We start from the raw sequence: 27,266 nt of genomic DNA, 5'->3' as shown, positions 1-27,266 counted from the left end.
TGATAAATCCAGAAGTGCTGACGTGTTTCTATTACACTTTTCCTCTGATTATTCCACTCTGGGTCTTGTCTTACAAATACTGATGTAAAATACTGACCAAATACTGATGTGTGAACGTGGCCGGTTTGGGAAAAGATACAGACGCAGCAGGTTCATTGCTGACATAACTGTAGATAAGGCCGATTTCACACTTCCGACATTCTGGGTGTGAATCGACCACGGGTCTCCGGTCCGGGCTTCATACGTGACCCGCGGTCGGTCCGGACATTGCAGTCCGTGTTTGAACCGTGAATGTCGGACACATGAAGCAGAATGGAGACGTCCAGTCACGTAGACGTCCAGTCACGTAGAGAAGCCCATGTGATGTCTACGGTCTAGACTGCCCGTGCCGCCGCCGTTCTTCCTCAGGACATGGCGCAGACGGCGTAGTATCCTGCACGTAGCCGGTGTGATACGACATGATCATTACTATTTTGCCTTTTCACAGCCGCCTCTTTGTGTCTGTGGTGCCCACAGCCTGGCTGATCCCCCTCGCCCTCCTCATCCTTTGCCTCCTTGTAGTAGCTCGCCCTTCCTCCTCCTCCTCTGCAGCCTGTCCTCCTCCCCTCTTCCCAGTGGCTGTGTGGATCCCCCCTCCTTCTCCCTGTGTCCGCCAGCTCCTGTGCCTGGCAGTAACCCCCCTCTGCTATTATTATCTGGGGCTGGGCATCCCTTGCTGTGTCTGTGCCCAGGGGGGATTCATACTACTCAGCGCACTGAGTCTGCAGGTAAGAGCAACTTGCATGTCTGCAACCTGCAGAGCTGTGTGTCCCTGTGGGGATCTGCAGTGCTCTGCTCATAGCTTGGCCTCCTCTTGCTCTTTCCCTGTGCTCCACATCGCCATCTTGTCTGCTATGCAGAGCACTGCTGTGTAAAGTGGATCATGGCTGTGATGTAGCAGAGCTGAATTTGTCATTTAACTCTTTTTTTTTTTGCAGCTGCCTGGTTTGTGATGAGTTAATGTAGCTTGTAGGTAGGTTTACATGCAGTAATGGGACCAGTATATGACAAGCCCGACAAGCAGGGGGAAGGGAACTAGATTTGGGGACAATGGCACATTATATTTGCTCAGTGTCTGTTCACACCTGTCAGTCATCCATTGCACCGCCCTTTAGTAACCACTACTCCACTGATACTACACTGTACATAGGGGGGACGGCATTGTTAGTTGCACTGCACTTGCCGCTACATTTATAAAGGTTCTTTCAGGAGATCACATCCAACTGCGGCGGATGCAGACAGTCATTGGTCCTCACGATGTGGCGGTACTACACAACACTACGGCCGGACCTCAGATTCAACTAGAATTGACGGCAATCAGAACCTTAACGATTGTAGTAATTGTGATAAGCGCATTTTTTTTAATATTTATTAACCCGTTCACGCCTCGGCCATTTTCCATTTTTTCATTTTTTTCCCTGCCGGTCTTCCAAGAGTCTTAACTTTTTTTGTGTGTTTTTTTGGCTTGTTTTTTTTGCGGGATGAGTTGTACTTTTGAACGACACCGTTCAGTCTACCATATAGTGTACTGGAGAACAGGGAAAAATTGAAATTGCAAAAAAAGTTCAATTCCACAATTGTTTTTTTTTTTTTTTTTTACCATGTTCACTAAATGCTAAAACTGACCGGTCATTATTATTCTCCTGGTCAGTATGAGTAATCAGATACCAGACATGTAAATTTTATTTTTATGTAAGTGTTGAGTAAAAATGCGGAAATTTACCCCCTAATTTTTTTTTTTTTTATGCTTTTTCGTCTTTTTCCAAGACCTGTAACGTTTTCATTTTTTCGGGACCTGGGGCTGGGTGAAAGCTTATTTTTTTGCGCCCTGCACTGACCTTGTTACTGATAACATTTTGATAATCTCTTATTGCACTTTATTGAGATGTTGTCGCGTCTAAAAAAAACCCTTAATTTTCTAGTTACGCTGTTTACTTATCAGATTATTTTATATTTTTGAAAGCAACCATACCAAATGTGTATTTTTTTTTTAGTTTTAGTTTTAATGGGGCAAAAGGGGAATAATTTAAACACTTGTTTGTTTTTTTCAAAATGTTTTTTCATATTTCTAAAAGCTTTTTTTTCTCACTTTTTGCTGTATTTAATAGTCCCCTTAGGGGACTTGAAGCTGCAATTGTCTGATCGCCTGTACTATATGTATCAGCACTGCTACGTATAGCTAAAATCACGTAAGCTACGTCTGGTTATCATTGGAGAGTCGTAATGACAGGCAAAGGGGTCATCAGCAGACCCCCGGCAACCCGCGACCACGTCACAGGAATCCTGCCGGCGAGTGTTACTTGTCGCTGTCATAGATTGACAGCGAGATCCTATAGGTTTACAGCCAGGGGCGGAGCTTTCCCCGTCATGGAAAGTTGCGGGCTCGGTGTCTGAGCCCGCATCAAAGGCAGGAACATGATGTAAGTTTACGTGAAGGGGTAATTCCATTGGGGACAGTTTCCTTTTCTTAATTCAGTGCTTGTATTTTGAGCTAAAAAAACCCAAACATTTTCGTAATTGGGTTTCATTAAAAATGTTTTCCTTTTCTAGCCTCTGTGTTGCACTGCCTATTGCTGGCTGCAGAATGAGTTAACTGAGAATCCATCAGTGAGCTCGTTCTGAGGGTCTGACATTAGAGTCTGGAACTTTTTTTAATCTGTTTTTTTCTAAGCTGATTTGTGACCACAGACCGCATCAAAGTCGAGAGAGTAATGAAACAAAGAGGTAGACAATCCCCGAAATTTCTCTTTATGCTCGTCTTTCGGTGATTTTTGCTCCCATCCTATTACAAGGTTCATGGCATAACTTTCTGACAACCTGGTCTCATTTGATAGTTTTCCATTTCCATTTTTCGCTCCCCTTCTTCCCAGAGCCATAACTTTTTTATTTTTCCGTTAATATGGCCATGTGAGGGCTAGTTTTTTGTGGGATGAGTTGTACTTTTGATTGACACCATTCATTTTACCAAATAGCGTATTGGAAATTGGGAAACTAATTCAAGTGCGGTGAAATTGCAAAAAAGTGCAATTCCACAATGTTTTTTTTTTAACCTTGTTCACTAAATGCTAAAACTGACCGGCCATTATGATTCTCCAGGTCATTACGAGTTCGTAGACACCAAACATGTGTACGTTCTTTTTATTTAAGTGGGGAAAAAAAAATATCCAAAGTTTATAAAAAAAAAAAAAAAAATTGTTCCATTTTTCGAGACCCGTAGCGTCTCCATTTATCGTGACCTGGGGTGAGGACTTATTTTTTGCGCGCTGAGCTGACGTTTTTATTGATACCATTTGCGATGTTTTGATCTCCTGTTATTGCATTTTATTGCAATGTTACAGAGACCAAAAAAAAGTCATTCCAGAGTTTTGATTTTTTTCTCATTACGCCATTTACTGATTGGATTAATTATTTTTAAATTTTGATAGTTCGCACGTTTAATAACAAAGCAATACCAAATATGTGTATTTTTTTTTTTGTTTGTTTTATTTTGAACTTTTATATTTTTTTTACATTTTTTAAAACATTTTTTTTAAACTTTTGACTTGCTTCAATAGTCTCCATGGGGGACTTGAAGCTGCGATATTCTGATGTGTAGCAGAAATGATCATCTGCTATGAACGCCGGCCACGGGTCAACGCTCATAGCAGATCTTCAATGACAACCATGGGGGCCTCCTACAGAACCCGGTTGTCATGCCAACCCATCGATGCCGCACGGTCATTGGACAGAGGTGCCGATGGGTTTGCAATGTGTTTTGGGCACACTTATGTTAAATGCCGCTGTCAGAGATTGACAGCGGCATTTAACATGTTAACAGCCAGGGGTGGATCGCAAATCCATCCACGGCTGTTAGGAGCACATGTCAGCTGTATAGATCAGTTGTCACGTGGCTGAAAAGAAGCGGGCTCATCGCCGGAGCCCACACCAAAAAGTCAGAATCGACCTATGACATATAGGTACGTGATAGGTCATAAAGGGGTTCAAAACTACTCCAAAGTGCCAACAACAAGGTGTCTCCCTTCTGTCTAACTGTCCTCTGCTCATTGGCAAGTGTCATCCATCAGTAGCAGAAGAGACACAGAGATTCAGTTCATGCCAGGCAAGTAACTGGACAAGGGCAGGAGCAATGCAACCTAGGAAGTGACTGAAAGGAAGTTCCAGCATCTATAGTGCTGGCAGAATGCTGAAGAAGAGGGACGCCTTACTGAAAAGGAGTGGATGGGAATTTGCGAAGCATGAGAATCAGGTTAGTTTCTGGACACATTAGTCTCGGATTTGTACCAAAAGCAGTTTTAATTTATTGTGCGGTATGAGGGTATTGTGGGGTATGAGTGCAGCAAGGCCAAGTTGTATGTGAAAGGACAGGTAATCACCTTTCCAATCATTCTCATTCCAATCATACGGGGAAGGAATGGTGCGCCTGTCGAGTATGCACAATGCCGCCACAATCAAAGGGCTTGTTTGCTTGGGTGCTTGTTTTTGAATCCTAGTAATGAGTGCTGCATGTACTGTTCTCTCTTATCTTTTCGCTCAATGACTACAATTTCTTACAATGGAAATGTAATACCTTATGGCGACATGCTTGGAAAACATTACTTTTTCATGACATATTGTACTTCATGATAGTGGTAATATTTTTTCAATACGATTTGCTTTTTTTATGAAAACATCGGAAATTTGGTGAAAATTTTTAATTTTTCAAATTTTTTATTTTTATGTCCTTAAACCAGAGAGTTATGTCACACAAAATAGCTAATGAATAACATTTTCCACATGCCTACTTTATATCAGCACAATTTTTGAAACATAATTTCTTTTGCTAGCAAGTTATAAGAGTTAAAAGTTACCCAGCGATTTCTCACTTTTCCAACAAAATTTACAAAACCATTTTTAGGGACCACGTAACAATTGAAGTGACTTTGAGGGGCATATGTGACAGAAAATACCCAAAACATTCCAAAAATTGCATCCCTCAAAGTGCTTAAAACTACATTCAATAAGTTTATTAACCCTTCATGTGCTTCACAGGACTTAGGCCACGTGCACACGTTGCAGATTACTCTGCGGATTTTTCCGGACTGATTTGGGTAATTCCGCCGGTAACCCGCACTGCGGATTTCCTGCGGAATTACCGCAATTTTTTTGCGGATTTTGTGCGGATTCCACCTGCGGTTTTACATCCACACAAAGAATTGACATGCTGCGGAATAAACGCTACGTTTCCACGCATTTTTTTCCGCAGCATGTGCACTGTGGATTTTGTTTTCCATAGGTTTACATGCTACTGTAAACTCAGGGAAAACTGCTGCGGATCCGCAGCAAAATCCGCAACTTGTGCACATACCCGTAAAGCAACGTGGAAGGAAAAAATTTACATTTTACATATTTTTTCACAAAAATGTTGTTTTAGACCCACATTTTTTAATTTAACAAGAGTAACAGGAGAAAATGGACCCCAAATTTTTTTGTGACATTTCTCCTGAGTACGCCGACACCCCATATGGGGGAAAAACTACTGTTTGGGTGCACGGCAGAGCTCGGAAGGGAAGGAGCACCATTTGACTTTTTGAACGCAAAATTGACTCGAATCGAGAGCTTACGCCATATCGCGTATTGAGAGCCCCTGATGTACCTAAACAGTAGAAACCCCCCACTAGTGACACCATTTTGGAAACTAGATCCCTTAAGGAAATGATCTAAATGTGTGGTGAGCACAATGAACCCCCAGGTGCTTCAGAGAAATGTATAATGATAAGCCATAAAAATAAAAAAATCATATTTTTTCCACAAAAATGTTCTTTTAGTTCCCATTTTTTTTTATTTTTACAAGGGTAACAGGAGAAAATGAAAACTCAAAAATTGTTGTGCAAGTTCTCTTGAGTACGTCGATACCCGATATCGTTTGGGCGCAAAACAGGGCTCAGAAAGGAAGGAGTGATGTTTGGAACGCAGACTTTGATGGAATGGTCTGCGGGTGTCATGTCACGTTTGGAGAGCCCCTGATGTGCCTAAACAGTGGAAACTCCCCACAAGTGACCCTATATCATAATTGATCTAGTCTTTTCCTGGTATGTGAATTTTATATTGCGGTCGCATACATAAGTTGTCTAGAGTGCATCAGGTTAGCTCACGTGAGTTCTGTAGAGTACATCAGGTTGTCATTTGTGTAGAGTACATCAGGTTGGCATACGTCAGTTGTGCAGAGTACATCAGGTTGGCATACGTCAGTTGTGTAGAGTACATCAGGTTGTCCTACGTTAGTTGTGTAGAGTGCATCAGTTTGTCCTACGTCAGTTGTATAGAGTGCATCAGGTTGTCATACGTCAGTTGTGTAGAGTACATCAGGTTGTCATATGTTGTGAATTTACTTTTTGGCTCCCTCTAGTGGCTACTAGTGATTTGACTCTGGGTATGTCAGTCATTCCTTTTATGCTCACCTGGGTCGTTAGGTCAGGGGTGTTGCTATATAAGCTCCCTGGACCTTCAGTTCAATGCCTGGCAACGTTGATATCAGAGCTAATCTGTAGTGCTCTTGTCTACTGATCCTGGTTCCTGCTTGATTAAGCTAAGTCTGCTTTTTGCTTTTTGCTATTCGTTTTTGTTTGCATTTTTGTCCAGCTTGTATATAATCTGTATCCTGACCTTGCTGGAAGCTCTAGGGCGGCTGGTGTTCTCCCCCCGGGCCGTTAGACGGTTCGGGGGTTCTTGAATCTCCAGCGTGGATTTTTTGATAGGGTTTTTGTTGACCATATAAGTTATCTTACTATATTCTGCTATTAGTAAGTGGGCCTCTCTTTGCTAAACCTAGTTCATCTCTGTGTTTGTCATTTCCTCTTATCTCACCGTTATTATTTGTGGGGGGCTTGTATCCTACTTTTGGGGTCTTTTCTCTGGAGGCAAGAGAGGTCTTGGTTTTCCTCTTCTAGGGGTAGTTAGCTCTCCGGCTGGCGCGAGACATCTAGCGACCAACGTAGGCATGTTCCCCGGCTACTTCTAGGGTTGGCGTTAGGAGTAGATATATGGTCAACCCAGTTACCACTGCCCTATGAGCTGGATTTTTGTACTTCGCAGACTTGCTGATATCTCTGAGACCCTCGCCATTGGGGTCATAACAGTTTGCCAGGCCAGTATTAAATGTTAAATGCATTGCAGAAGTGGGATTATAAGAAAGAAAGTTCTGAGGTTTTTTTTCTCTCTCTCATTTTTTTTTCTTTTCCCCTTTACCTCTGAGTGGCTTGTGATTGCTGCAGACATGAATGTCCAGACCTTGATTACAAGTGTGGACCAGCTTGCTGCTCGTGTGCAGGGCATACAAGATTATGTTACCAGAAATCCTATGTCAGAACCTAAGATACCGATTCCTGAACTGTTTTCCGGAGACCGATTTAAGTTTAGAAATTTCAGGAATAATTGTAAATTGTTTTTGTCCCTGAGACCCCGTTCCTCTGGAGACTCCGCTCAGCAAGTGAAAATTGTTATTTCTTTTTTACGGGGCGACCCTCAGGATTGGGCTTTCTCGCTGGCGCCAGGAGATCCGGCATTGGCTGATATTGATGCGTTTTTTCTGGCGCTCGGTTTGCTTTATGAGGAACCCAATCTTGAGATTCAGGCAGAAAAAGCCTTGCTGGCTATGTCTCAGGGCCTGGACGAGGTGGAAGTGTATTGCCAAAAATTTCGGAAGTGGTCCGTGCTGACCCAGTGGAACGAGTGTGCATTGGCTGCAAATTTTAGAAATGGCCTTTCTGAAGCCATTAAGAATGTGATGGTGGGTTTTCCCATTCCCACAGGTCTGAATGATTCCATGGCCCTGGCAATTCAAATTGACCGGCGGTTGCGGGAGCGCAAAACCGCAAATTCCCTCATGGTGTTGTCTGAACAGGCACCTGATTTAATGCAATGTGATAGAATCCTGACTAGAAATGAGCGGAAAATTCATAGACGCCAGAATGGCTTGTGTTACTACTGTGGTGATTCTGCACGTTATCTCAGCATGCTCTAAACGTCTTACTAAGGTTGTTAGTCCGGTCGCCATTGGTAATTTGCAACCTAAGTTTATTCTATCTGTAACTTTGATTTGCTCACTGTCATCGTATCCTGTCATGGCGTTTGTAGATTCAGGTGCTGCCCTGAGTCTTATGGATCTCTCATTTGCTAAGCGCTGCGGTTTTGTTCTTGAGCCATTAGAAAATCCTATCCCTCTTAGGGGTATTGATGCTACGCCATTGGCAGAAAATAAACCGCAGTTTTGGACACAGGTTACCATGTGCATGACTCCTGAACATCGGGAGGTGATACGTTTTCTGGTTCTGCATAAGATGCATGATTTGGTTGTTTTGGGGTTGCCATGGTTGCAGACCCATAATCCAGTCTTGGACTGGAAGGCAATGTCAGTGTCAAGTTGGGGCTGTCATGGAATTCATGGAGATTCCCTGCCCGTGTCTATTGCTACTTCTACGCCTTCGGAAGTTCCGGCGTATTTGTCTGATTATCAGGATGTCTTCAGCGAGTCTAAGTCCAGTGCTCTGCCTCCTCATAGGGAATGTGACTGTGCAATAGATTTGATTCCAGGCAGTAAGTTTCCTAAGGGAAGACTGTTTAATCTGTCGGTACCTGAACATACTGCGATGCGTTCATATATCAAGGAGTCTCTGGAGAAGGGGCATATCCGTCCTTCTTCTTCTCCCCTTGGTGCGGGATTCTTTTTTGTGGCCAAAAAGGACGGATCTTTGAGGCCTTGTATTGACTATCGGCTTTTAAATAAGATCACTGTCAAATTTCAGTATCCTTTGCCGTTGTTGTCAGACTTGTTTGCCCGGATTAAAGGTGCCAAGTGGTTCACCAAGATAGACCTTCGCGGTGCGTACAACCTTGTGCGCATTAAGCAAGGAGATGAATGGAAAACCGCATTCAATACGCCCGAAGGTCACTTTGAGTACTTGGTGATGCCATTTGGGCTCTCTAATGCACCTTCAGTTTTTCAGTCCTTTATGCATGACATTTTCCGGAAGTATCTGGATAAATTTCTGATCGTTTATCTGTATGATATTCTGTTTTTTTCTGATGATTGGGACTCGCATGTGGAGCAGGTCAGGATGGTTTTCAAGATTTTGCGTGAAAATTCTTTGTTTGTTAAAGGCTCAAAGTGTCTCTTTGGTGTACAGAAGGTTCCCTTTTTAGGGTTCATTTTTTCTCCTTCTGCTGTGGAGATGGACCCAGTCAAGGTTCGAGCTATTCATGATTGGACTCAACCCTCGTCAGTTAAGAGTCTTCAGAAGTTCTTGGGTTTTGCTAACTTCTACCGTCGTTTTATCGCTAATTTTTCTAGCGTTGTTAAACCGTTGACGGATATGACCAAGAAAGGCTCTGATGTGGCTAACTGGGCTCCTGCTGCCGTGGAGGCTTTCCAGGAGTTGAAGCGCCGGTTTACTTCGGCGCCTGTTTTGTGCCAGCCTGATGTCTCACTTCCCTTTCAGGTTGAAGTGGATGCTTCGGAGATTGGGGCAGGGGCCGTTTTGTCGCAGAGAGGCCCTGGTTGCTCTACTATGAGACCTTGTGCCTTTTTCTCTAGGAAGTTTTCGCCGGCAGAGCGAAATTATGATGTGGGCAATCGGGAGTTGTTGGCCATGAAGTGGGCATTTGAGGAGTGGCGTCATTGGCTCGAGGGTGCTAAGCATCGTGTAGTGGTCTTGACTGATCACAAAAATCTGATGTACCTCGAGTCTGCTAAACGCCTGAATCCTAGACAGGCCCGCTGGTCATTGTTTTTCTCCCGTTTTGACTTTGTGGTCTCGTATTTGCCAGGTTCTAAGAATGTGAAGGCCGGTGCTCTGTCTAGGAGCTTTGTGCCTGATGCTCCTGGAGTCGCTGAACCTGTGGGTATTCTTAAGGAAGGAGTTATCTTGTCAGCTATTTCTCCAGATCTGCGACGTGTGTTGCAGATATTTCAGGCTGGTAGGCCTGACTCTTGTCCACCTGACAGATTGTTTGTGCCTGCTAAATGGACCAGCAGAGTCATTTCCGAGGTTCATTCCTCAGTGTTAGCAGGGCACCCGGGAATTTTTGGCACCAGAGATCTGGTGGCCAGGTCCTTTTGGTGGCCTTCCTTGTCAAGGGATGTGCGGTCATTTGTGCAGTCCTGTGGTACTTGTGCTCGAGCTAAGCCTTGCTGTTCTCGTGCCAGCGGGTTGCTCTTGCCCTTGCCTGTCCCGAAGAGACCTTGGACACACATCTCTATGGATTTCATTTCAGATCTTCCGGTGTCTCAGGGCATGTCTGTCATCTGGGTGATATGTGATCGTTTCTCCAAGATGGTCCATCTGGTTCCTTTGCCTAAGCTGCCTTCCTCTTCTGATCTGGTTCCTGTGTTCTTCCAGAATGTGGTTCGTTTGCACGGCATTCCTGAGAATATTGTGTCGGACAGAGGATCCCAGTTTGTTTCCAGGTTCTGGCGATCCTTTTGTGGTAGGATGGGCATTGAATTGTCGTTTTCGTCCGCTTTTCATCCACAGACTAACGGACAAACGGAACGAACTAATCAGACTCTGGAGGCGTATTTGAGGTGTTTTGTCTCTTCTGATCAGGATGATTGGGTGACCTTCTTGCCGTTGGCTGAATTTGCCCTTAATAATCGGGCTAGTTCTGCCACCTTGGTTTCGCCATTTTTCTGCAACTCTGGTTTCCACCCTCGTTTTTCCTCGGGACATGTGGAGCCTTCTGACTGTCCTGGGGTGGATTCTGTGGTGGATAGGTTGCAGCGGATCTGGAATCATGTGGTGGACAACTTGAAGTTGTCACAGGAGAAGGCTCAGCGTTTTGCCAACCGCCGCCGCGGTGTGGGTCCCCGACTTCGCGTTGGGGATTTGGTATGGCTGTCTTCTCGATTTGTTCCTATGAAGGTCTCCTCTCCCAAATTTAAGCCTCGATTCATTGGTCCTTACAAGATATTGGAGATCCTTAATCCTGTATCCTTTCGCCTGGATCTTCCGGTGTCGTTTGCCATTCACAACGTATTTCATAGGTCCTTGTTGCGGCGGTACGTTGTGCCTGTGGTTCCTTCTGCTGAGCCTCCTGCTCCGGTGTTGGTTGAGGGCGAGTTGGAGTACGTGGTGGAGAAGATCTTAGATTCTCGTCTCTCCCGGCGGAGGCTTCAGTACCTGGTCAAGTGGAAGGGCTATGGTCAGGAGGATAATTCCTGGGTGGTCGCCTCTGATGTGCATGCGGCCGATTTAGTTCGTGCCTTTCACGCTGCTCATCCTGATCGCCCTGGTGGTCTTGGTGAGGGTTCGGTGACCCCTCACTAAGGGGGGGGGTACTGTTGTGAATTTACTTTTTGGCTCCCTCTAGTGGCTACTAGTGATTTGACTCTGGGTATGTCAGTCATTCCTTTTATGCTCACCTGGGTCGTTAGGTCAGGGGTGTTGCTATATAAGCTCCCTGGACCTTCAGTTCAATGCCTGGCAACGTTGATATCAGAGCTAATCTGTAGTGCTCTTGTCTACTGATCCTGGTTCCTGCTTGATTAAGCTAAGTCTGCTTTTTGCTTTTTGCTATTCGTTTTTGTTTGCATTTTTGTCCAGCTTGTATATAATCTGTATCCTGACCTTGCTGGAAGCTCTAGGGCGGCTGGTGTTCTCCCCCCGGGCCGTTAGACGGTTCGGGGGTTCTTGAATCTCCAGCGTGGATTTTTTGATAGGGTTTTTGTTGACCATATAAGTTATCTTACTATATTCTGCTATTAGTAAGTGGGCCTCTCTTTGCTAAACCTAGTTCATCTCTGTGTTTGTCATTTCCTCTTATCTCACCGTTATTATTTGTGGGGGGCTTGTATCCTACTTTTGGGGTCTTTTCTCTGGAGGCAAGAGAGGTCTTGGTTTTCCTCTTCTAGGGGTAGTTAGCTCTCCGGCTGGCGCGAGACATCTAGCGACCAACGTAGGCATGTTCCCCGGCTACTTCTAGGGTTGGCGTTAGGAGTAGATATATGGTCAACCCAGTTACCACTGCCCTATGAGCTGGATTTTTGTACTTCGCAGACTTGCTGATATCTCTGAGACCCTCGCCATTGGGGTCATAACAGTCATACGTCAGTTGTGCAGAGTACATCAGGTTGGCATACGTCAGTTGTATAGAGTACTTCAGGTTGTCATACGTCAGTTGTATAGAATACATCAGGTTGTCATACGTCAGTTGTGTAGAATACATCAGGTTGTCATACGTCAGTTGTGTAGAGTGCATCAGGTTGGCATACGTCAGTTGTGTAGAGTGCATCAGGTTGGCATACGTCAGTTGTGTAGAGTGCATCAGGTCGGCATACGTCAGTTGTGTAGAGTACATCAGGTTGTCATACGTCAGTTGTGTAGAATACATCAGGTTGTCATACGTCAGTTGTGTAGAGTGCATCAGGTTGGCATACGTCAGTTGTGTAGAGTGCATCAGGTTGTCATACGTCAGTTGTGTAGAGTGCATCAGGTCGGCATACGTCAGTTGTGTAGAGTACATCAGGTTGGCATACGTCAGTTGTATAGAGTACATCAGGTTGTCATACGTCAGTTGTGTAGAGTGCATCAGGTTGTCATACGTCAGTTGTATACAGTACATCAGGTTGTCATACGTCAGTTGTGTAGAGTGCATCAGGTTGGCATACGTCAGTTGTGTAGAGTGCATCAGGTTGGCATACGTCAGTTGTATAGAGTACATCAGGTTGTCATACGTCAGTTGTATAGAGTACATCAGGTTGTCATACGTCAGTTGTGTAGAGTGCATCAGGTTGTCATACGTCAGTTGTGTAGAGTACATCAGGTTGGCATACGTCAGTTGTGTGGAGTGCATCAGGTTGGCATATGCGAGTCACAAATAAACTTTGCAATCTAGGGTTGGTAAGAGTCTCTGAAACAGTCTTCCATGCACAGACCAGGTTTGTCAGGGCAGCTATCACACTGATTAATGGTATCCTTTCGTATCCCCCTTCTGTAACACACTTTGTACCTTCTTTGCGACCTTCCTCTCTTTGCAGTTTGAGGGACCTCACTGGAGAAATGTTGCTCTGGTACTTCCTTCAGTTCTGGAAGTACTGCGACCCGCTCCTTCCTGACTTTCAAATATTAGGGCCTTGATCACTACCTCCTGGAATTGAAGGAAGGTCCCAGTCTGGCCTGCACATCCTGATAACACAAAAGTGTTATACAATGCCTTCCGTACGATGTGCACGGACAGCTTCTTGCACCACATCTTTGCTTTTTGCATAGCACAGTAGGGCTGGAGAACTTTGATCAGAGACATCAACTCTCCCCAATGTTGTACCCCATGTTGTACCCCAGGACACAGTCTGGTTTGGTGACCTGTGTATAGTAACAGCGGTGGGGGTGCCATCACTGTGTATGATGGTCAAGAAAAGGACAACTCTCTTGTACTTGACCATCAGCATGTTGTCTCTACATTGGGCTCTGCTCTCACCCACACTAAGCAGCTACCCAATTAACATCTTAGGGAGGCCTCTCTGATTTTTGTGGACAGTACCTCAGGCTCCGGTAAATCACGTAGATTGGGATTTGAAGAGTGAGATTCTGGTATAAAGTTCTTTACATAGAGGTGATAACCGTGATCCAACAGTGGGTGCACTAATTCCCACACAATTTTCCCATTCACTCCCAGGACAGGGAGGACATTCAGGAGGTTCATTCTGGGTGTCCTTCCCTTCATAAACTCTAAACCTGTGGGAGTGCCTTGAGGTACTTTCACACAGTTTGTAGAGCTTAATTCCATACCTGGCCCTCTTACTGGGCTGGTATTGTCGGAGTTTGAGCCTCCCTTTGAAATATATTAGGGTCTCATTTACGCCAATGTCCCTTTGGGGAATGTACACCTCAGCAAATTTGTTGCTGAAGTGATCAATTTTGGGGTAATCTCTGGGATGACATTGTGCATTATCGTTGTAATGCAAACATTTGGGGTTGGCCTCGAAACGTGTCCATGCAGAACAATGGAGTGTTATACAAAACGTCAACACTACAATATTGCCAAATTTCTGGCTTCTTCACTATCCCCATATGAAGAACAAGGCCCCAAAACTTAATAATTTCTACGGCTTCTACAGGGGTTCAGTTGTCATATAATGAAGTGGAATTTGGGGATAAAAATTGGCCAGGTGCACAAATTTGTCTGGAACACCATGAGATCTACAATTAGACTTAAAGTCCACTTCTGTGAGGCCAGTGGTGTCAAATTGGATTTCTGATTTTGCCACAATATCAAGAATTTGTGCCTCATAATTTTCAGGAGGTGAGATCCATTAGGGGTCACTATGAGTGGGCGTTGGCTCATTTTATGTCCTGGAGCGTCTGTGTGGTGGTTCGGTAACACTTGAGGAAGAAGAGGAGGAGGAGGAGGAAAAATAAGAGAAGGTGGGATCCACTCCCTCACTGTCAGTGTCGGAGGCAAGAATGGTGTATGCCCCCTCAGCTGAATACCGTGTTTGGGATGATTGGGACATTTTTTCACGTGTGTGGTGTTTGCCACCACAGTAAACTTATGGCAGTGGCCAGTCTCGTTCCACTGCTGGTTGGATCACTGTCTCTGCAACGTAGGAGGAACATGGGAACACTGGAGATGGCCAGATCCAAAGCTGCATCTTGTAGGAGCATCAAAGGTCGGGCCAGCGTCTCCACTGTGTCACTGGTCCAAACAATCAATCAGGACCATACAGCTCCATGGCAAGCAAGAAGCTGGGAGGCTGGGGAGCAGTGTGCTCCTGAAGAATGAAGCCTGGACAAACTCTTTAAACCAAATTGAATTCCAATCCCAAAAGGGTTTGCATTAAAAGGAATCTGTCGATTGCTTTCATAATAAAAGTCCTGATGAGTTTGTTGTACTTACCGTAAAATTACATGTCATAATAGCTGAATAATTCTTACTGAAGATTTAATTGAACTAAATCGCTACTAAACTAGCCTGATAATTACTCAGTGTCCCTCCACCCTGCTGCTGCTGAATCTTTGCCCACCTAGACTGATTGATAGCTCCTCAGTGTCCCTTCTCACTGATTAGGTTTAAATTCCATCTACTTTTCCTGACTGAAATCTCCTCTGTGTCCCTCCTGCTGCTGAGATCTCACCCTGCTAAGTACAAGCTGCAGCTGTCAGTCAGGCTGGTTTTAGGGGGGGGGGGGGGGACTGAATGCAGTAGAAGTTATGTGTGCTCTCATTCTATAGCAGGACTAAAAAACAAAATGACATTCTCAATATCAGAATTAGACAGCCATTCTGACAATGTAAGTACACCAGTCCCTTCAAGTCTAACAGCTCTATTTAATGATGTTGTGAGATAGCGCTACCTGAGTGGGTTGGGGGAAACTTGCTTGGCACAGGATTCAAGCACTCAGGCTTGATTTTCTCACAAAAACAGTCTATTTGGTTTATACAGCATAAACCACATAACATTAGGTCCATTTCATTACATCCATGAACATATCACGAACACCAGTCTGTTCATGCAGCAGATAAACCTCTCTGCTGCATATTACAATCCCCTTGTCTGGGGTTATCTTCCAGGAGCTCCACTCCTCACGCTGTCTCCTTGTCAGTCCTGTCTTTGACAACACAGAAGCCGTCCCAGGCTCTGCCGGTACATGGTCTCACCAGGTGCTTCCAGGAAGTCTCCACTCACGGGAGTTTCCAACACCAACCATACAGGTCCACGGTCTCTCCAGGTGCTTCCAGGAAGTCTCCACTCACAGGAGCTTCCAACACAGACCGTCCAGGTCCACAGTCTCTCCAGGTGCTTCCAGGAAGTCTCCGCTCACAGGAGCTTCCAACACAGACCGTCCAGGTCCACGGTCTCTCCAGGTGCTTCCAGGAAGTCTCCACTCACAGGAGCTTCCAACACAGACCGTCCAGGTCCACAGTCTCTCCAGGTGCTTCCAGGAAGTCTCCACTCACAGGAGCTTCCAACACAGACCTGACCTCTTCCAGGACCTACAGTACAGACCATTCAGGTCCAAACACTCTCAACCATGTGACCCACACCCTGGTCACATTATGAAGCTGTAACCACCCCCACAGGTGGGAGGTGTGTGTGTGGCTAGTTCGACCCATCCAGCTCTTCAAACTAGCCCAGTAAGTCTCCCTCTATAAACTATACAAATACTTGTGGGACTACAGGTCCCAGAGCAACAATACTACAGGCTTACCGCGCAGACTTCCTCTGCGACACATATCGGCCATTTACAATCATGCCGGACTTTGTTGCATCACCACAGTTATACCCACGACTGCCATGCATTCATATGGCCTGAATACGCCTCTATGCCTATTCTGAAGAGACCATGCAGCGCCCCCTACCTGTAACAGGGGTCACTGCATCTCAATATATACAATTTTTATTGTGAAATCTGGTGACAGATCCACTTTACGTATTCATATCATTCCTCTGTTAGTACAGTTTAAGTCAGTTTTTTACACTATGAAAATATTACCATCATTGGTATCCTACATATATCAGCAACTTAGTATAATGTTCTATATAATGAATGCACGCGTTAGTCTCCATCCTCAGTGGGACTATTTTCTTATTTTAGGGATATGCTGAATCCTTTTTTCGTGTATAGGAACCTACATGGGGCATACAAACTCCATACTGATGTTGTCCTACCCTTTCATGACAGATGACATATATTTACGCCATCGGCCCTGTCCCTGCCTTAAATAAAAAAGAACCTATACATGTTTGGTATCAGTGCACTCGTAATGACCCGGAGAATCATAATGGCAGGTCATTTGTACCATTTAGTGAATATGGTAAATAACCCCCCCCCCCCAAAAAAAAAAAAAAAAAACAATTGTGGAATTGTGGAGAGATTTCACCACACTTGGAATTTTTTTTGTCCACTTTCCAGTATGCTATAAGGTAAAATCAATGGTGTTATTCAGAAGTACAACTCATCCCACCAAAAGACGAGCCCCCATATGGCCATATTGATGGAAAAATAAAAAAGTTATGGCTCTGGGAAGAAGGGGAGGAAAAAACGGAAAATTACCCTGGGGTGAAGGAGTTAAAGGCCATAAAGCTAAAGGCAACAGAGGTAATCTCATACCTATAAAAGTTGGTCTTAGTGTATGGACATGAGGTGGAAAAATTAGACTGCAAACCTCACGCTGGCGAACATGCCGTGACATACCTACCAAAGAGGCAGCGCAGTTCTTACGGGACTTCTGGTGTTATACTTGTTTTCACCAGGATGTCAATCAACATGCAGTATTACAGTTAAAGGGGTAATCCGGTATTAAGCTACAAGTTTGCTCTATGTGACTGCAGACTTGAGAATGCGCACTGCACGCTATAAGGGTTTTTGTCGTTGGTGCAAGGACTGGGCGTTCACGTGGGCGCAAGTATATGATTTGCACACATGCTGTCACATGCCGACTAGTTGGGCGCAGCCTAGCTCAATGAAAATCAAGTGAGTGAGGCTGGAAACAGTCTAGTCGGAATGTGGCCGGGAGTATGCATATCGCATTCCCACTCCCAGAGCCGGAGAATCCTTACAGTGCGCGATGTGAGGATTCACAAGTCTGTAGTCACATAGTTCCTTGTAGTTTTAGGTTCTCTCATCCTCCATTAATAAGACTGGGTATAGACGACCTTTCAGGTTGAAGCAATGCACGCTATAGGGGGTGCATGAATCTTATACTCAGGACCCTTAGGCTATGTGCCCACGTTGCAGAATGTAAGCAGAATTTTCCTCATCAAAACCGGACACTCTTGCCAGGAAATCCACTCGCGTTTTTTGCGTTTTTATCGCGTATTTGTCACTTTTTTTCGCGTTTTTCTTCCATGTGTCCCAATACAATTATACAGCGGCAAAATCTCCACGATTCCGCAAAATTAATGAACATGCTGCATTTTTTTTCTCTGCTTTAAGCGTTTTTTAAGCGTTTCCGCAGCGGAAAAAACGCTTAAAAAACGCAATGTGGGCACATAGCCTTCGACTCCCCATTCTACATAAGTTGCTCCCCTGAAGAAAGTCTCCACATACGTGACATATTATACTTATCCATAGAGTTGGATAATTTTTGGCAAAGGTAAAAGATGGTCTAGTAGACTCTTTGTCACCAGATTTCACAATTCTTATATAGATCATTTTGACCTTATGAGGCTGGTGTGTTTATTTTGAAAAGCCATATCAGAAAGGCTGTATAATCCTAATATTAAAATAGGCAACAAAACAGTGAGAGATAGAGAGATCAGGAATCTAAGTTGTATTCAGTGTCCCACCAACCAGCGGGTCTGCCAGCTGCAGCTTGTACTGAGCAATGTGAGATCTCAGCAGCAGCAGAGGGTGATGAGCAGAGTTTAAACCCTTAAAAAAAATCCATGTCAGAATGCATGATCCCATTTGAAAAAGTAAGTACACCAGCCTCATTGGCTGTAAAGATCTATGTAATAATACATGCAGTCTGTAATGTGAAATCAGGTGACAGATCCACCTTAAAGGGGTTTTCTCAAGTTCTTTAATGGTTGAAAAGTGTTTGTAAAGAAAAATAACTTTGTAAGTTATTTTTGTTATTAAATATCATCTCCATCCTCTAAAACGCAGAGATTTTGAATGTTTTTTCAGTCGTCTCCTAGCGTAATAACTTTAAGATTGCTTTGTAACCTTAGGTTAGAACCAACTCACCGCAGAGCCACTCACCTTAGGGGGTTGTGCAGCGAGCAGCCTCAGCAATGGGGTCAGTGTATTGTATAGATCCGGGTACATGAGGAACCAGCTGCAGCCTTATGATGTCTAGGCATCCACGGAAACGTTTAACCCCTTAGAGACAGATGACGTACATTTCCATCATATGTGATGTTCCTGACTCACCGCAGGAGCCAGCATCTTTCCCAGCAGATGATTGCTGATTTTATCAGCAATCATGTTCCTTTAAAAGCTGATGTGATCACGGAATGCTAATGGTTTGCCAGGACAGCCATGGGTCTGCGGATGACCACCGTGCCTGTCATAACGATTCTTCTGTAAGAGCCAACCTGTAGCTTGTGTTCATAGGAGACCATGATTATCTCATACATATAGCAGAAGCGAACAGACAATCGCAACTTCAAGTCCCCTAAGGGGACTAATAAATACAACAAAGATGTAAAAAATTGTTTTAAAAAAATGAAAAAAAAAACCCCGCAAAAATTCCGATCACCATCCTTATGCCCTATTAAAAATATAATAATAATAATAATAATAATAATAAAAAAGTCAAATATTTGATATTGCTGCATTGTAACAGTCAGATCTGTCAAAATATAAAATAAATACATGAAAAATGAAAAATTGGCAGGATAAAAAGGTCCATGCCATTAATTGACAACTGATGGCGATCAGAGATGTGCATCACTGATCAGCACTCAGGGTCACCGGACGAACACGGGGATAGTGGAAGTAAAAAATAAAAAAAAAACAGGAATAGGAAAAGAAGCCCTGCTGCAAAAATTTTGCACAAATTTTGATCAGCGACTTGAATTTTTCACAATATATTCAGTCAATACAGTGATATGCTAGCAAAACACTTAGCAGGCTGCAATCCACATGCAAACCAATGGACCATGGACACATATAGCATTAATATCTTCTGACAGAGTATACCAAAACTGTTTTTTTTTTAAAGATTGTAATTTCACTCCAATCATGTTAAGCCAAGACGAAAGATAAGTAAGCGCTTTAATATTATGTTGCAGTTACACTTTCAATGCCCTTTCTCTATATAATGCATTAACTTTTATCATTATACTCTATATTTATTACTTTTCTTTCTTTTTCAGTTTTTCAAAATTCTCTAGGAAAAGTGATTACTTAAGCTTTAAAACTGGCCAAATTCAGCAGAAAGAAGCAGTTACCGCAGATCTTTCCATCTCGGACTCATCTTGGTGTTTCTGCTGATGTGAAAAAAATGACCTTACAGCCGTCTATGATGAAACAGTTAAAAAGAAAAAGGAAAAGTAATTTCAGCGTCCAAGAAACGCAAACGTTACTAACGGAAATAAAAAAGAGAAGAGATGTCATTTTTTCGAAGCAGCTCAACACCACAATTAATGAAATGAAGCGCAAAGCCTGGGAAGAAATAGCGGAATGTGTGAATGCGCTCGGAGAAGGGGAACAGAGGACGGGGACGGAAGTTAAACGAAGATATCTTGACTGGAGATCCCTTATAAAGAGGAAAAGTCTGAATTCCGATCTGAAACTGGGAAATTCTGGAATGCACCTACCTCTGTCAGATCTGGACTCCATAATTGACGACTCCGATGACAAGCCAAGTGGGTTAACGAATGACTCTAGCTTGGAGTGGAAAAATGGGCCAGATGTCCGAGAAGCAAATGAGTCTATAGCTGATGTCAAAGTTGAAGAAGAAGAAGAACCTCAGAACTTTGAAGTAAGAATTTTTTTTGAACTTATGTCATAAGATTGAAGAGTAAACAGACTAATTCTTCTTCATTTCTAACTTGGAAACATAAGGGGTTATTCCCAATATTAAAAGTTATCACCTATCCACAGGCTACTGGGACCTCAACTCTTTCCCAAAAATGGGGGTCTAAAATTCGTCATCGGAATGAAGTTGTGGCTGTGCATGGGACTGACGGAGAAAGCTGAGCACTGTACTTGGTTGTCTCCAGCAGTTCTGCAGACCATAAACTAGAGATATTAGCAAAGTATTTGGCATTTAAACTGTTGTTTTCTTTGGGCATTACCAGAGAGATTTCAGTGAGGGCGTGTGCTTCTTCCATCTGTCTGATTCTAACCAATCATAAGCAGGCAACAACACACTGAGGAAAGAAGGATGTGCCCCCACAATGGTGTAGAACAGGATCAGTGCGAGACATGTATTGACATTCGTTCTGCTCCCCTCTTCACAGAGAGATGACATGTTCTTTAGCACAGCAGACCTGAGTGTGATTAACTGACCGTGTTCAGCCTTTATCTCCTATAGTCAATGTGGGGGAGGGGCAGTAGCACAGTAAATTTGGCAGCGCTAAACTTACTTTGGAAATGCTAATGTGTATTTGGTTCTGCCAATAAATCTCATTTGAATTTTAGAGGAGAACTATGAGAAGTGTTTGTAATGAGACTCTGCTTTTACTTTACTGCCTCTCCCCCACAATAACTGCTGGAGAAAAGAGCTGAAAGCTGTCAATTAATCACACTCAGGTCTACTGTTCTCCAGCACATCATCACTCTGCAGTGAGCGGAGCAGACTGTCAATGCTATTGTGGCGGCATGTACTTCTTTCCCCAGTGTGTTGTTGACTGCTTATGATTCGTAAGCGTCAGAAAGAGGAAGAAGTACACGCCTCCAGTGAAATCTCTCTGGTAATGCCCACTTGGACTTATAAAGAAAAAAATAACTGTTTAAGTGCCAAATACTTTGGTTGCTAATGTCTCCAGAACGGAGAGGCAAAATTTAAAAAAATGTTTTATTCTGCTTTGCCCCACCTATTATAGAGTGCGTCCAGTTCAACATGACAAAATCGGTGAAAACTCCTCTTTAAAGCATTTTCCCATTTTGTAAAATAGGATGTACCTTGGCTTTATGAATATGGATGCAAAACTTTTGAAACCGCCATGGTCCAGAGAAAGAAGGACATGCAGCACTAGTATAGCGTGATGTCCAAATTTTCATCTGAACGGCGGTATTCCTAGACACCTGACTGTGTGAGAACCTACAGGTGATCATTTACTTGCTGAGTTCGCGACACAACCAGGTGGAAAGAGTCCACTGTGCAGCAGAAAATCAGTGAAAGGCCACGTGCACATGTTGCGGAAAGATTTTTCCGCACTGACTTTGGTAAATCTGCAGGAAATCCACACTGGGGATTTCCTGCAGAATTACCGTGGATTTACTGCATTTTTTTTGCGGATTTTGAGCGGATTCCACCTGCGGATTCCTATTATGGAGCAGGTGTGAACCGCTGCGGAATCCGCACAAAGAATTGACATGCTGCGGAATAGACAACGCAGCGGTTCCACGTGTTTTTTTCCGCATGTGCGCTGCGGATTTTGTTTCCATAGGTTTACATAGTACTGTAAATCCAAGGAAAACTGCTGCGAACCCGCAGAGGGCAATCTGATGCGGATCCGCAGCAAAATCCGCAACATGTGCACATACCCAAAGGAGTGTAAAACTACGCGAGCACCTTCTCCCCTTCATTCTCAGGATCGGTGGACCTCCCAGGGGTCAGACTTTTACCTATCTTGAATAGCAAATCCTTGTTAAGATGGGAAACCCATTTAAAAAAAGAGCTACTGGTTTCTATTAGACATGGTGAATTTTAGCAAAAAAAAAGCGGGAGCTGGGGAGGGTGAGTATTATCTGACATTGTTATTTCACATCACAGGAATCATCTGCGTGAAACTTCCTGTTGTGATGTTTAGCCTGTACACCAGATGTAATACCTGCTCTACCATCCCCCTCGTAAGCATTTTGCAAGGGTTGACACTCAATGTAAAAAATGTTCTGATTATATTGTCTCTTTATTGTATGTTACAGAAAATGTGTATATTTGTCCATTCCCCACCAACCTCCTGCCATGACACCATCCACCCATTCCACCATACTTGTAGAATGAGACCTGGATCGGTTGAGTCCTCCATCACATCAAACTTCCACTGCTAGATCTGTCCTGACTTCAGAGTATATAATATAACAGAATAAATATAATATAACATGGCTCTGACACACCTGGCCCTATTTTGTTAGGGTCTTGTAGGGAACGAGTAAAGAAGATGGAAGTTTATGATCAATTTTTAATTATTCTCAGAGATTTCTTAGCATCTCAGTGACACAAAGCCAAATTAGTTGATCAGAACTCACCATACATAATATAAGAATCCTAAAGGAAACCTAATGGAATGGTGGATATTCCTCTCTAACCAAAATTATACGTTTTGTAGGAAAAGACTAACAACAACCCGGATTATAGAAAATACATACATCCACAGTAACTCTTTTACCCTTACATATGTAGACCTTCTGAGAGACAGGAAAATTCTATTGACCTCTTCTGACATTACAGGGTCCTAACTGGAAAAAGAGAATATCACATCCTTGCTTTGGAATCCAGTTCAACTCCCGTCAAAATAGAATTGTGTATAATCAGACGCCTAGTGAAGAGAAGGTATGTGACCCGTAATGTTAGAAAGATCAATGCCATCTACCAGAATAACAAGACGTTAACCTTGGACCTATTATTCTAGGTGAAAATTGTGTAATTTTGTACAAATCTGATGATAGACAACATGAGGATCGGCCAAAAATGTCATGTTTGTCGATGGACTCTTACCAACTACTATTACTAGAATAACCATCACTTGGGTCCATAAAATATATTTGAGGAGCACTTAGCGCCATATTTGGCCAACATTGGCCAACAAGCCTCTGGTGTTTAGGCTCTACCCCAATGTCCAAATGACAAGTCAAATTGGCTGCCAATACCTCGTTTACAGCTTGATGTTAGGGGGAATTTAAGATGGGCAGTTTAGATTTTATCTGTCTACTCTTAAGACAGACTATTACTGGGACACAAGTCTTGATCAATGAATTCAGATTTTTCATTCAGCTCCATTGCCCCAAATGTATAACATCCGACCCGTGTTCCCCCGGTGTAAACCATCCACCCCCGGAGTATAATATCCGGCCCCTCGTACCCCCCCATTAATTAATGTCTATGGATGTAGAATAGGAAGCCATAAAAGCCCCTGTAGGTGTAATTTGGAGGTGTCTCAGCACTCTCGTCCATAGAATGTACAGTATGGCAATGGAGGTATCTGGCATTCCCCAACCTCCACCACTAAATTATCCAAACTGAAAGTTAGTGTTAATGGGGAAATTGGATATTTTAATTTTTGACCAAAAATGTTTTTGTTTTTGTATGCAGAGATTCTTTTTCCTTTTCTGATTCAGTCGTTTAGACTTCCCGGAATGTCCAAAATAACAGCCTACATAACCCCATATACATAAGATAACATAACAGCCTATATAATCCCATGTACGTAGGATAGCATGATATCCTATATAACCCCATACATATATGGTGTAGCCTGTAATCTGAATCCATGGTCTACATTGTAGATCTGCACCATGTTTTAGTCCGACAATCCACAGTGTTAGATTGAGATCATGACCGCAATTAATGGACTAAAATGATAAATCGATAATAACACAGTTATTCTATTTATGACAGTCAGACAAATATAAAATAAAAAAGCCAAATAATTATAAAAGATTAATGTTTTTTTGGTGCCAGCAATTAAAAATTAAAAAATAAATCGTTGTGAATTTTTGCCTTTTTCACACCAGTTTTTCTTTTTTAACTCCAACAAAATGGGCAAAGCTGGGGAGGAGACGAAGTATGACTATGCTCACCCTTAAAATTCTTCAAAAGTGGTGGTGTTTGTTACTCCAGAAGTGCTACTCCCTTCTATGACTGGAGTACCAGTTCTGGCAATCTTCAGAGAGGTTAATGATACTGGTTAATTGGAGTGCGCCTCTTAACGAATTTGGCAAATCTTATCCATGCACGCCCCTCATTAATAATACTGCCATAAAATACACTAATCTTAATGAACCCGGGGCCTTACTGAATCTTGATCTTCTTGGTAGGCGGTGTTTCTCTCTGGAAGGACATTGAAAGACACCAGCCGTTAATTTTAGAAAAGTGAATACGAATGAAATAGACTCCATAAAGTCAGTAAGAAACAGCAGTGATCCTCCATTTGTCATTTCTCCATTTGCCAAAAGAACAAGTCAAGATCATTGTATTGTGGTAAATGTAATAATAGATGTCGAGAGATGTATAAAATGTAAAAAAAAGTAAAATGCAACTAGAAAAGGAATCACTGGACAGATATGGTCTCCAAATCTTTCTCTATATTCTATGTCTGCAGCTGCACTAGGCCTATTCTGACTCCATAACTAGGCTGCAAGTGTAGGGTGCTTATGACATTGTTTCTAGGTTGCCTCAGTATGAACCAGTACTCACACGTAGCTATATCATCAGATAGCTTGAACTCGACTGCAGGAGGCACGTATGAAGATTCCACAAGAAGGTTTATTTTCCAGCTCAATTGTAGTTACACATAAATACAATAGGCGAAAAAGACTTTTCTGAACCAGAGATGCAAATACACAAGCTTCTAAAATGGCTGACAAGAGTGAATTAGGGGTTATAGAAAGGAGGGGTTACTGATATTCCCAAGTCATGGGACATGACGCTCCTTTAGATTTCATGATGATCTAATCTTAGCATAAAGTCCTTCGATGATGTCCATCGTTGATCTGTAACCTGAAAGATAAAATAGAAACACACAAACTTTCAACAATAAAACCACAAACAACTTTAAAGTCCAATTTTACGGTTGGTGGCCTGTAGTCTATGACAATAGGATAATCCAAGTTCAATCAGAAAACCAATAATCCAATGATGAAACTTCAAAGTTCTAACATAGCTGGAGGTATGTGCAGGCATCCTCTCCTACCTAAGCTGTGTCCAGTAGTAATGTCCTGCTTGAACTGATATCCTCCTATGGCAGAAGTAGTACAAGTTCATTTACAGGTCGAAGGTGTTGAACCACCTTTCATCACCTTGACTAACACCTTTTGAGTCTTCCCATCGTTACTAGGCGTAAATTTGGTAATAAGACCCATCAGCCAATCATTGCGATGACTTTTCTTATCTTTTAGGAAGACAAGGGTTCCTTCTTGGAGGTTAGGTTTTCAGTCTGCCATTTGTGACATCCTTGAAGCAAATGTAGGTATTCATTCAGTCTTCCAGCGGTGCCAAAACACCTTAGACAAGTATTGTACCTGCTTCCACTGATGTCTGTAAATATCTCTGTGGCCAAAATTCCCTGGAAGAATTGCAGCAGGTACAACCTTCTGCGTAAGAAGTGTGGCCGGAGTAAGAATCATTGTATCATCAAGGTCCGATGATACTGGTACCAATGGTTTACATTTATTATAGCAGACACTTGTGCTAGAAACGTGACCAGAACAGCATGAGTAAGAGGCATTTGTGGTCCAGCAACATTGAAAAAAGGATTCTTTGTGTGATACCAATCATACAGTACGTTCCTAGGAACACCCAGGTGCACCCATTGTCAGTCAAGAAGTTGTCTACTGCAGTTCCTTGCAGGGTCCCACGAAGTTAGTACTGCAGGCAGACCAGTGTTGTTCCCGGATGGAAAAGATTCTTCTGAGGGCATAGATGAAACAAGAGGAATCCATGGATTCATTCACCTCAATGTGAACTGCTCAGATGCTAAGACAAGTGAACAGCACAGCCCACCACTTACTGTTTACGGCTCCATCACGAGGTCATTCTTGTAACAACCGACCATGGGCCAAATACGTCTATGCCAACGTATGTAAATGGCTGGCTTGTACTTAGCCGATCTGCTGGGAGATTCACGATCTGTTGAAGTTTTCCTCTTACCCTTTGACACTTAACACATTTATGGAGCACTGAGAAGACTCACCTCTTCATTCCCATAATCCATGAGACAGCAGACCTGATAGCGCCTTCAGTAAGCTGTCTTCCTTGGTGCTGCACTTGTTTATGATAGTGACAGACAAGTAAAGTAGTGATGTAGTTGTGACCCGGAATGATGATAGGATTCTGCTCCTTCTTGTATAGATCAGACTTCTCTATACGACCAACCACTCTTAGCAGTTTGTGATGATCAACCTCTGGGTTCAGTTCAAGTAGTGTGCTGTTCTTGGACAGGCTGGTACCCTTTGTGATACTGTCAAACCCATGACAGTTTTTGTGCACACCTGATAATAACCTGTTCAAAATGTTCAATATCAGCAACAGTAGGGTGTTTTTTATATGTATGCCAATCTCGACACTCAGATGCTTTGTCGCTAGTAAAACAATGAGCAATATGAAAAAGATGAGCTATCGCCTACAGATGACCAACTTGAGAAGGGCTCAAAGCGATGAGATTTTAGATTAAATTTTGGTATCGTAGAAGTTTAGCGAGTAGAGATGGTTGGTCTAATTTCTTTGTCAGACTCCAGTTCCGCCAGATCAGAAGTATTGCTGGTGTAAATTGAACAAGAATCCTCGTATAGTAGACTTGTAGGTGACAGCACATGTTATTGTTGATCTTAGATGCAGCTGTGAGTCTTGTCCCTCAGTCCACTGACATTAGGTCAGTGGAAATGTGGTGCCACTGCTCATTTGTAGAAAAGTTTTTGA

The 27,266-nt window shown here is 43.1% G+C and overlaps 1 protein-coding gene across 6 annotated transcripts in view; it reads left to right on the top strand.

The window, feature by feature from the left end:
- The first annotated feature begins 616 nt into the window (after window positions 1-616).
- MSANTD4 (Myb/SANT DNA binding domain containing 4 with coiled-coils) overlaps window positions 617-27,266 on the top strand; it is a 39,184-nt gene continuing 12,534 nt past the window's right edge. For 2 of the 6 annotated variants that reach the window (XR_013224095.1, XM_077298523.1), the window contains exons 1-2: window positions 652-767; window positions 19,837-20,444. Coding sequence is in view for 2 of the 6 variants with exons in the window: in XM_077298523.1 (XP_077154638.1) it covers window positions 19,965-20,444 (480 nt within the window). In the remaining 4 variants the exon portion in view is untranslated. Of the gene's footprint in view, window positions 768-19,836; window positions 20,445-23,081; window positions 23,184-27,266 lie in introns of those variants that run through there. The other 4 variants (XM_077298521.1, XR_013224093.1, XR_013224096.1 and 1 more) reach the window with 4 other exon arrangements.

This window comes from Ranitomeya variabilis, chromosome 3 (genome assembly GCF_051348905.1).
Source record: "Ranitomeya variabilis isolate aRanVar5 chromosome 3, aRanVar5.hap1, whole genome shotgun sequence".
In the NCBI taxonomy this organism is placed as follows: domain Eukaryota; kingdom Metazoa; phylum Chordata; class Amphibia; order Anura; family Dendrobatidae; genus Ranitomeya; species Ranitomeya variabilis.
This window is presented reverse-complemented; position numbering and strand designations above follow the sequence as displayed.